Here is an 11,551-nt window from a genome sequence, read left to right as displayed (position 1 = left end):
AAGGATCAAAGGACAAAGGGTGATGAGAAGAGAGGACCAGGTCTCATGCAAGGTCCAGAGGAGGGAGCTGGAAAGATGGGTGTGGGCTCTGAAACAGAAATTAGGGAGGGGTGCAGTTATTGAGGATGACAGAGTCTGGGGGGACCCTGGGCACCGGTGGCTGAGGTTGGGTGAAGGACAAGATGGTGGGAGGCAAGAAGGTCAAGGACTTGCAGACCAGGAATTAGAGGGCTCGTCCACATGGAGGGTAAAACCACCCAGAACTTAGGTGTGTGTTGGACAAAGTGACAGTGAGCCGAAGCTGACATCTTCAAGAAATAAATTATTAGAACTTCGTTGCTGGCTCGCCTGGAGCTTAGAACCAGAACATTCTAGAGAAGACAGAGGGAGAATGGTTGGGAAGTGGCCACAGGAATCAAAGAGGGGCACTCAATCCTGCCTGGAGTTCTGAAAGAAAGAGCCCCTACCTGACAGGGCTGCTGGGGATGCGCAGTCCACAGGAATCTGTCATCAGTGTTAGAAGGAGTGGGTGCCGGAAGACACGAGAAAATGACAAGGGAAAAGGGTGGTAGGGGGCTGGGGAGAGGAGACCCAAAGGGGCCCTGAACAGGACAGCCAGGCTGGACCTCAGGTCAGCCAGGGATGCTGGTGATGGGTGGGGTTGGGGACCAGGGATGCGCATGGCTGGGTAAGAGCTGGGTACTCTGTCCTTACCCCTCAGAGCCCCTCTAATCAAATAGGACCGCCAGCTGTGGTGTGGAACAAGATCACTGCCCCCTGCCCCCAGCTTTGCCCTGGAGCACATGGAGCTGAGACCTGATGCCAGCTACAAGGAGAATGTGCCCCCCAGGCCGGCAACCTCCCTGAGGCCAGGCAAGAGTTTCAGTGGGTCTGGGTCAGAGGTGGCAAGAGCAGGGCCCCCTTGGGTAGCTGCCCAGAGCCCCTTTTGCAGACAGGCCAGCCCAGGGCCTTGTTAATTCCTGAGATTAGCTGTTTGAGGCCAACTGGACCAGGACAAAGTCTTCCAGCCCAGGCCCCAAGGGAGGATCAGGAAGTCAGGACGTGAGGTGAGAAAGGGGGAAACAGGAGCCCCAGAGCTAGATCTCTGCAGTGGTGGGCTGGGGAACCCTCCTGCTCAGGTGCCTGGGGATTCCAGAAGGCTACAGAGCTGTGCAGCCAAGAGTGGGAGCAACCCAAGAACTAGTTCAGATTCCAAGTCACACGCCAGTTTCTCTGTGTTCTAGCTGTGTGACCATAGGGCAAGGTACTTAACCTCTCTGAACTTTAGTTCCAGTCTGCAAACTTCCATGGCCCATTCTACCTGCCAGGCCCTCCCAGGCATCTCACCAGCACCCAAGAGGCTAGGTGGAAGGGAGGCGGGCTGGGGAGACTGGTGGCAGTGGAGAGGGGTGGGGGGGTGGTGGCTGCGTAGGGGAGGGCTCTAAGCCCCATGCCCTTGGTCCCCAGAGCAGCTCCCTTTTCACTTTAATGTGTTGGGTCTTGCTCTCACTCCAGCTGTGAGCCACCCCCTCACCCAGCACCTCTGCTCAAGCTGGACACCAGGGAGTTGTCCTTGATGCTTCTTTCCCCTTCACCCTCTTTTATGCCTTCACCTTCTCAGCAGATCTGATCTGCTTCCTCTCCACCCTACTGCCCCCATCCCAGCCCCATCACCTGTCACCTGGGACACCCCTCAGCCGCCTCCCCACTCTCTCCCTGCTTCTTGCTGCCCTCCTCCGAGCCCCTGCCCCATCCCCGCGTTGATTCCCCGCATTGATGCCAGGTTGCTGCTCTTGGGGTGCATCCATCGGTCCACCCAGGACAATAGCTGACACAGACCTCTGGACTCTGGGCTCCCTCCCTTGCCCCTCCCGAGCACTGACCACACAGTCCTCCCCCAGCGCATAACTGTCTGTCCTTTCTTTAGAGCCATGGAGACTCCGGAAGAGCCTGGGTGGCCTGGGCAGTAGACACGGCCGGTGGGTGCCCATGGGCCCGGCTGAGAGGGCAGGACCTGCTGCCACACCGTGCCTGGGGACAGCACTGTGCCAGGAACCTTGCCAAGTCCAGAGCAACCTGACCAGCCGCAGCCCCAGCCCCAGCCTGGGCCTCATCCTGAGGGACACGACCGGCCGGCTGACCAACTCAAGTTTCCGGCAGCAGGTCAACCTGCAGTCCTTGGTTGGGAGACCCCAAGGGACAGCCAAAGACTTTGTGATCCAGCAAAGTAATTTATGCGCCAGGGAGACCCACACAGCTGAGTGTGGACATCTCACCAGTCCCCAACTCTGGTCAGAGCCTCAGGAGAACTTCTCGCCCCACCTGATGCCCCAGGGAAGCCCCCTACCACGAGGGCCACTGGCTCATCCATCCTCCAATCTGAGGCGGTCCTGGCTGCTGGCCACAGATACCTCTTGCCCAGACATCAAGCTTACTACAGGGCTGGCCCCACTCAAAGGGCCCACATGGTCAGACCCCAGATCCCAGTGTGGCCTGGGGGGCTGGACCTCCAGGCTCGTGGGGGAACCCCTGACCCTGAAAGACCTGGCTGTCCCTGCCCAGATCGCGCCTCGGGCCCCATCCCAAGCTGCCATTCACCAGCTGCTGGTCTGCGTGCAACGCCTGGAGTGCGAGGCAGTGAGGCTCAGGTGCCAGGCATCCCGGGAACCCCCAGGCCCTGTGCGGCAGGAGCTCTGGACCAGAGCTGGCCAGACACTCCCTGTCTGCTCCCGGCCCTGCCAGCCTGTTCTTGATTCCTGGGATGAGAGGAGGAGACACTCCAGAGGCCTCAGGGGAACTTCCGGTTTCCCAGAGACACAGGGGTCCCAGGAGGGTCTCTCAGACTCTCAGGCAAGCAGCAAGCGTGCATCACTGAGGACCACTCTGGAGATGCTGCCTGGGGATGCCCTTGACCCTGAGCAGGTGGTCCTTTCTGCCTGCCCCCTAAGGCAAGGAGAGCAGTGCTCCCCAGGGACTACACACAGCTGGGGGCAGAGGGGGGACCCCCTGCTCCCTCCAGGGGCGGCCAGCAGGGAGGCCAGACTCTGCTTTTCAACCTCATCCAGTTCAGCCCGGGGCATCCTCCCTGGGCAGGAAGGAGGGAACAGGGCCCCAAGGGAGCGGATAAGCAGGGAGAAAGAAAGGTCAACTTCCGGGCCGCCAGACATAGCCTCCACGAGGAGTGCCCTGCAGGTAGGGGCCAGAGGAGTCTGGGAGTTAGGGGACTCTGGGTTGGGGGCTGCCCTCCCTCCCAGGAATTCTCACTCCAAGATGGCTGTCACTACCCTGTCACCCTCCCTCGAAAGGGAGGCCTTGGGCAGGCAGGCTTAGCAGCGGGTATCTAGTCCTGCTTGCTTCTCGGCCTGAGAGTGTGTTGTGTTCTTTTATTTTCCAAGAACAAACCCAGAAACACTGTGAACCTGGAGCCTGAGTTAGGCCGGTGAGGATATGTGCTGTGGTGTGGGGACCGAGGCCACGCTCTGGAAACAGCTCCTGTCCCACTTGCCTACAGATTCGGGCCTGATGGCCATAAGGCCCGGCTGGCAGATCCTTGCAGAATTTAAGGGGGAGGGAACCTCCCAGGCCCCTAAGGACAGGAACGTGGGGGCTGCTGCTTCCTGGGATCTGAAACTTGTCAGGCTGTCCTGCACTCTTGGCAGTCAAACAGGGCATTCCCCCACCTCCAGAAGCCCTTTTTTATGGGATTTCCAAGGCTAGCCCTCTGCAGAGCAAAGTCCTCCCAGTGTCCCGCCAGCCCTCCTGCCTTGGGGTGGAGCATCACCCTCCATGCTGGAAAGGCAATGTGGGTGGTGCTGAGCCTCCAGCTGCTCTCTGGGGCTGGGGGCCAGGCCCACCCCTGGTCAGCTTCGTCTGTCCCCAGCTGGCAGTGGCTGTCCAGATGTTTCAGAGGATGGTGGCGCTGGGCACAGCGGCAGCGGGCAGTGGCGGCGGCCGTGGCACTGGGCCGGCGGCAGCTGTTACGCAGGGGTCTGCGAGCACTGCGGTGGGGACTGTGGCTCCGGGAGGCCCAGCTGGATGCGGCATGGGAGCGACACACGCAGGCTCTGCTGGCCCGGACCTTCCAGAAGGTTAGGAACCTCCAGATTGGGGCATGAGGAGGTGATGAAACACCTGTGTGTCTGGGGAGGAGGTTCTCTTGGGGAACAGATTGTTCCCCTTGAGTGATTAGCAGGAGAGCGGGCAGGCATCAGCCCAGACACGTGACTGAACTCTGCTCAAGTTCAAATCCTATTTCCACCACTTTCCTTTCCTCCACATTTTCTCACTGTGTGATCTTGGGGAGGTTGCTTGACCTCTCTGTGCCTTAGTCTCTTTAGCTCTGAAATGCACTCACAATAGTACATACCTCTCAAGGTTGTTGTGAGGTTGTGCTGTGCTTATTAGCTCAGTCGTGTCCGACTCTCTGCGATCCCTCGGTCCATGGGAACTCTCCAGGCAAGAATACTGGAGTGGGTAGCTATGCCCTCCTCCAGTGGATCTTCCCATCCCAGGGATGGAACCCAGGCCTCCCGCATTGCAAGTGGATTCTTTACCAGCTGAGCTACCAGGGAAGCCCTGTTGTGAGGTTAAATTAATAAATATAAGGAACTCAGAATCCTGCCTAGCACATAGCAAGCAAATAGCAAACTGCTATTTAAATGGTTGCTTTTTTTTTTTTAAACTAGGGGCTTCCCTGGTGGCTCAGCAGTAAAGAATCTGCCCCTTAATGCAGGAGATGCAGTTTCAATCCCTGGGTCAGGAAGATCTCTTGGAGAAGGAAATGGCAACCTACTCCAATATTTTTGCCTGGGAAATCCCATGGACAGAGGAACCTGGTGGGCTACAGTCCATGCTGTCAAAAGAGTTGGACGCAACTTAGCGATTAAACAATTTTTTACTAGAGGTTTGCTAGCCAGGACTGGGAGGGCATTTCAGTGTTTGTCCCTCCTTAGGAAAAGTGCTTTGGGAGGGTCTAGCTCCAGGTTTTGTCTCCCAAGGAAAGCCCTGCCTCTTGGGCTCCATTTCTCCATCCATCCATCCATCCATTCATTCCCAAAGAGGCAGGGGCATCTAATTGGTTAAGACCACAGTGTCTGACTTTGTCTCTGCCCTTCCCGCTCAGAGCACATTTGAGGCATCAGCCAACATCCCTCTTCCCCTTCTCTCTTGACCTAGTGGAGACACTTGATTCAGCAGCACAAACAAGGGCAGCCTCACGTCCAGGCTGGGCCAAGACCTCTGTCCTCCGGGGGAGACCAGGACCAAGGCCCCTCAGGAAGGAAGCCTGTGGTGGATGGTGCCTGGAGAAGCAGGTAGTCTGGGACACCCCAGGTTGGTCAGTGTGACCTGGACAGTGCTTGTGGCCTTCCCTTCTTGTCCCCTACTTCCCCTCAAATGTGGACAAGGATTTGTGCAAAAGGATGTCCATCGTGGCGTTATTTATACCTATGAAAACTTCACTATCCAACATCAAGTGAGAAAATTGTTATTTAACCATGTGATAAACATTTGGCAACTGTTCAATATGACATTTATCAAGATTTTAAAAATTCCTCCCCATTCTTTTTTTATTTTTTGTTTCCATATCTTTATTGGTGTTTTTTCCTATTATAATAATCATAATAGGAATGCATGCTTGATTTGAAAAAACATTGAAGATAGTTGCAAGTATTTCAGTTAATTCAAAAGTTTCATCTCCCTCCTTATATATCTTATCCTCCTTTCTAGAAGTAGCTTTATGGGTATTTGCATATGGGTATTTTTAATGCTGGGAGAAAAAAAAAAGAGGGTTAAAAAACAGTACCTAATGGGCTTCCCTGGTGGCTCAGTGGTGAAGAATCTACCTGCCAATGCAGGAGACATGGGTTGAATCCCTGATCTGGGAAGATGCCACCTGTTGCAGAGCAACTAAGCCTGTGTGCCACAGGTACTGAGCCTCTTCTCTAGAGCCCAGGGAATCGCAACTACTGAGCCCATATGCCACAACATCGAAGCCTGTGTGCTCTACAGCCCGTGCTCCGCAACAAGAGAAGCCACTGCCATGAGAAGCCCGCTCAAATGCAACTAGAGGGTAGTTGCATTTAGTTGCAACTAGAACTTGCCAGAACTAGAAAAGAGCCCATGCAGCAATGAAGACCCAGCACAGCTCCCCCACATCAAAATAGTACCTAAGAAGGAATTCCCCGGCAGTCCAGTGGTTAGGATTCTGTGCTTTAAAAAAAAAAAAAATTTTTTTTTCTATTTATTTTTAATTGGAGGATAATTACTTTACAATAGTGTGCCAGTTTCTGCCCTACGTCAACATGAATCAGCCATAGGTATACATATGTTTCCTCCCTCTTGAGCCTCCCTCCCCATCCCACCCCTCTAGGTTGTCACAGAGTACCGGGTCTGAGCTCCCTGCATCATATAGCAAACTGAGACATAAGCATTACTGTATGTAAAATAGACAGCCAGTGGGAATTTGCTGCAGGACTCTGTGCTTTCACCGCCAAGGGCCTGGGTTCAGTCCCTGGTTGGGGAGATTCCACAAACTGTGTGGCAACAAAAAGAAAAAATAGTACCCAAATGGGCTTCCCTGATAGTAAAGAAGCCACCTGCAATGCAGGAGACCCTGGTTTGATTCCTAGGTTGGGAAGATCTGCTGGAGAAGGGATAGGCTACCCACTCCAGTACTCTTGGGCTTCCCTTGTGGCTCAGCTGGTAAAGAATCCACCTGCAATGCGGGAGACCTGGGTTTGATCGCTGGGTTGGGAAGATTCCCTGGAGAAAGGAAAGGCTACCCACTCCAGTAATTCTGGCCTGGAGAATTCCGTGGACTGTATAGTCCATGGGGTTGCAAAGAATCGGACACAACTGAGTGACTTTCACTTCACTTCAGTACCCAAGATATTGTTTTCTATGAATGAAAAATAGTGCATAGAAAAAAGACCAGAAGGAAAAATATTAAAATGTTGCATAACAGTGTGAATTAGTTAACACCACTGAACTGTTCACTTAAAATGGTTATTGTGTTTTAAATATTTATTTTAAAACAATCGTGTTTAGAATATTTACTTAAAATGGTTAAGATGGTAAATTTTATGTGTATTTTAATTACCACTGTTAAAAATAAGTAAATAAATCTCATTTTCCCCTGTCCCCCCAAAAAAGGTCAAATGGAAATAGTGGTCATTTCTGGGGCAGTGAGGTTTAAGATGCTTATTTTCAGTTCCTCAGTTTTCTGTTCCAACGATGTATTGTTTTTGTTCTTTTTTTCATTTTTAAGATTTTATTTATTTATTTTGGGCTCTGCTGGGTCTTTGTTGCTGTTTGCAGGCTGTCGCTGGTTGCAGGAAGTGGCGGCTACACTTTGTGTGGCGCTCAGGCCCTCTCACTGTGGTGGCTTCTCTTGTTGTGGAGCGCAGGCTCTAGGCTCATGGGCTTTAGTAGCTGCGGCTCTCGGGCTCTAGAGCACAGGTTTAGTAGTCGTGTGCACAGGCTTAGTTGCCCCAAGGCACATGGGAGCTTCCCAGACCAGGGATTGATCCCATGTTCCCTGTTGGCAGGTGGATTCTTAACCACTGGATGGACCATCAGGGAAGTCCCATTCTTATTTTTAAACAATTGTGTTTAAAATATTTATTTAAGTAATATTTATTTTAATGCATGTTTGTTGTAAAAAAATCCAAATAGTATTAAAGAGATTACAGCAAAAGCAGAACCCTCCCCACAAATTACTCACATATCAGGAACAGAATGTACTGTCTGGAATAGAACAGGGGGGTGGCTCAGCGCACCTTCGCTCCTGCCAGCAAATGGTCCTTCAGGACTGGGGTGGATGGGTTGGGACTGGGTGCCCTCCCTAGGCCAGGGAGGGCATCAGTTTCTACCTGGGCAACTTCACTCTCAGTCCAGGGAGTTTGAGAGAGGAGGCGGGAGCCCAGCCGATTCTGTTGCGTTCTGGGCTGAGGCCAGATGGAGGAGAGAGGGGAGTCCCGATCCTGCAGGCTCTGCAACATCTGGCTGGTGAGACGTGGGGTTCTGGGGAAAGGGGGAGATGGATCCAGGCAGGGCAGGGCCCGAGTCCCTACACTGGGCACATGGAGCCAGGCAGGGTAGGCCCAGGCCCCCACACTGGGCAGGGCAGGGGGGTCAGGGGCTCCTCAGTGAGTAAGTGAGTGCTTACTGAGTATCTACCCTGGCAACTTCCCAGACAACATCTCATTTAAGTTTCATGGTGACCTTGGCAAGGCATTGTGCCCATTTCACTGATGGGGAACTGAGGCACAGGGAAATTAAGTGCCCAGCTCAAGGACACATAGTAGGAGAGGGGCACATCCCGCATTTGTGTGCCATGGAAGATGGACACAGGCCAGACAGAAGCTTGTATGTTAGAACTGGGAAGTCCTTAGACATGACTCACTCATGGGGAAACTGAGGCCCAGAGATGGAGAGTGACTGACTGGTCCCAGGCCACTCAGCCTGGCATCCCAGGATTCAGTGGTCCCTCCTGGCCCTGTTGCTCCCCTCCACTCACTCTCTCTTCCCGCCTTCTTCCCTCCCTTTAGTCTTCCTCCTGTGGTGCCATCAGAAGGAATGGGCCAGGCAGGAGAAGGGGGTCCAGGGAGAGGCCTCCCAGGCCACGCTGAGGACTCAGAGGATGGGGAGGCCCCCCCACACCTGGCGTTCTCCTGCTGCAGGTGCAGCCTGGGTGGCCCTACTGGACCCTCAGCGTCGGAGAGCCTGGCTCTGCAGGTAGGGGGAAGAGAGGATGGGGACCACCTTCCCTGAGGCAGAGGGTGGGATGCAGCTGGGAGAGGCCTTTTAAGTCCATTTTTTACAAAATATCTATTTATTTGGTTTCACTGGGTGTTAGTCGAGGCAAGCAGGATCTTTAGTTGCAGCATGTGGGATCTAGTTCACTGATCAGGGATCAAACCCTGGGCCCCTGCACGGGAGTGTGGAGTCTTAACCACTGGACCACCAGGGAAGCCCCTTAAGTCAGTTCTTGACTCCTGGTGTTGAGAGACCAATGAAAATAAGAAATGAATACATCCACCATTTAGTGAGACACTAAGAGCTGCCAGACACCACCCAGGGGCTGGGATTTATTTATGCATGCGTGCGCGGTTGCTAAGTCCTGTCTGATTCTTTGTGACCCCATGAACTACAGTTCATCAGGCTCCTCTGTCCATGGGATTTTCCAGGCAAGTGGAGTGGGTTGCCATTTCCTCCTCCAGGGGATCTTCCTGACTCAGGGATCAAAACACATCTCCTGTGTCTCCTGCATTGGGAGGTGGATTCTTTTTTTTTTAATTGGAGGATAATTACTTTATAATACTGTGATGGTTTTTGCCATACATCAATATGAATCGGCCACAAGTATACATGTGTTCCCCTCATTCTACCCGCCCCGCTCCCTCCTCACCCCATCTCTCCAGGTTGTCCCAGAGCACCAGCTTTGGGTACCCTGCTTCATGCATCAAACTTGCCCTGGTCATCTATTTTATGTATGGCAATGTACATGTTTCAATGCTATCCTCTCAAATCATTCCACCCTTGCCTTCTCCCACTGAGTCCAAAAGTCTGTTCTTTACATCTGTGTCTCCTTTGCTGCCCTGCATGTAGGATCATCAGTACTATCTTTCTAAATTCCATATATATGCATTAATATACAGCATTTGTCTTTCTCTTTCTGACATACTTCATTCTGTATAATAGGCTCCAGGTTCATCCACCTCATTAGAACTGACCCAAATGCATCCCTTTTTATAGCTGAGTAATATTCCATTGTGTATATGTACCATGGATTCTTTACCACTGAGCCACCTGGGAAGCCAGGGATTCAATTATAAGCAGAGCTTAAGGCCCGTGGAACCCATGACTCAGTGCAGGGACAGATAGGAAGGAAATTAACAATCACAAAGGATGTGTGTGTGTGTGAATACCACCCAAGTTAAGTGTTGTGAAGGGAAGGAACACAGAGCTACATGAAGACTTTTTTCCCTGTTAACTATTTTATTATGGGACATTTTTATCTTACATAAAAGTAGGAAAACAGAATAAACAGCTTCAATGTACCCATCAAGAAAATCACCTCCTGAGAAAACTTGTTTCATCTGTACCCTAGCTACTTCCCCCACAAAAACCCCAGGCATCCTGTCATTTCATATGTAAATACCTCCGCAGCATCTCTAAAACAGAGTCTTTTAAACAACAGAACCACCATACCATGGGCTTCCCAGGTGGTGCTAGTGGTGAAGAACCCTCCTGCCAATGCAGGAGACACAAGAGGCACCGGTTCTATCCCTGGGTTGGGAAGATCCCCTGGAGGAGGAAATGGCAACTCACTCCAGTACTCTTGCCTGGAGAATCCCATGGACAGAGGAGCCTGGCGGGCTGCAGTCCATGGGGTCAGACAGGACTGGAGCAACTGAGCACGCATGTACCACCATACCATGATCACACCTGAAATATGAATAATTCCTTAACACCAAGAAATAGCTGGTCAACAGTCAAATTTCCACTTCTACTATGTGTTGTTATCATTTGTTTCAATCGGGATCTAAATAAGGCCCATGTGCTGCCATTGGTTGAGGAATCGTCAAAAGTCTTTTTCGTCTATGGCGTTCCCTCTGAGTTTTTTGTTGTTTTCTTCCTGTCAGTGATCTGTTGAAGAAACCAGGTTGCCTGTCTGATAGTTTCCCACTGTCTGCATTTTGCTGATTGCATCCCCTGATAGAGTTTTCCGTGAGAACTTTTTTTTGGCTGCATGAGTCTTCATTGCTGCGAGGGCTTTCTCTAGTTGTGGTGAGTGGGGGCTACCCTCCAGTTGCAGTGTGCAGGTTTCTCACACCAGTGGCTTCTCTTGTTGCAGAGCACTGACTCTAGAGGTCACAGACTCAGTAGTTGTGTTGCACAGGTTTAGTTGCCCCATGGCATGTGGGATCTTCCCGGACCAGGGATTGAACCCATGTCCCTGGCATTGGCAGGTGGATTCTTAACCACTGGACCATTAGGGAATTTCTCTGTGAGAACGTCTAACAAAGGGAGCTGACCTCGACCGGAGTTCAGCAGAGATGGGAAAGATGCATGGTTGACTGGTAGAGGGAGAGCAGACAAGAGCTCCAGGCAGAGGGAACAGCATGTTCAAAGGCCTCTGACAGGGGAACATGGAAAATTCAAAGAAGGACGGTCAAGTTGGAACCCTGTTAGTACAGAGTTGGAGGCCAGGGTGGTCTGAGATGAAGTTGGAAAGGTGTGCAGTGGTGTTGGGGGGCAGATCATCAGAGAGGGCCTTGTTGGCAGTGGGGACCAGTTGAAATTTTCATCAGAGCAAGGAAACTACTACTGGAGGATTTTAGTAAGAGAATAAGATGCCTGCAATGCAGAAGACCCAGGTTCCATACCTTGGTCGGGAAGATTTCTGGAGAAGGGAATGGCTACCCACATCAGTATTCTTGCCTGGGAAATCCCATGGACAGGGGAGCCTGATGGGATATAGTCTATCAGGGTCACAAAGAGTCAGATACAATAGAGCGACTAACACTTGAAAAATATTTCTCTAGAT

The 11,551-nt window shown here is 52.0% G+C and overlaps 1 protein-coding gene across 1 annotated transcript in view; it reads left to right on the top strand.

Annotated features, from left to right (window-relative positions):
- Positions 1-803: 803 nt before the first annotated feature.
- Positions 804-11,551, top strand: part of LOC104996049 (chromosome unknown open reading frame, human C1orf167) — a 22,634-nt gene continuing 11,886 nt past the window's right edge. The window contains 7 exon segments of the mRNA XM_010850183.1: positions 804-873; positions 1,928-2,732; positions 3,066-3,143; positions 3,881-4,088; positions 5,176-5,289; positions 7,848-8,007; positions 8,550-8,736. Of these exon segments, the coding sequence (XP_010848485.1) occupies positions 804-873; positions 1,928-2,732; positions 3,066-3,143; positions 3,881-4,088; positions 5,176-5,289; positions 7,848-8,007; positions 8,550-8,736 (1,622 nt within the window).

Source organism: Bison bison, unplaced genomic scaffold (assembly GCF_000754665.1).
Source record: "Bison bison bison isolate TAMUID 2011002044 unplaced genomic scaffold, Bison_UMD1.0 scf7180017864289, whole genome shotgun sequence".
NCBI classification, from domain to species: Eukaryota; Metazoa; Chordata; class Mammalia; order Artiodactyla; family Bovidae; genus Bison; species Bison bison.
The sequence above is the reverse complement of the archived record's forward strand: the minus strand, read 5'-3'. Positions and strand labels throughout refer to the sequence as shown.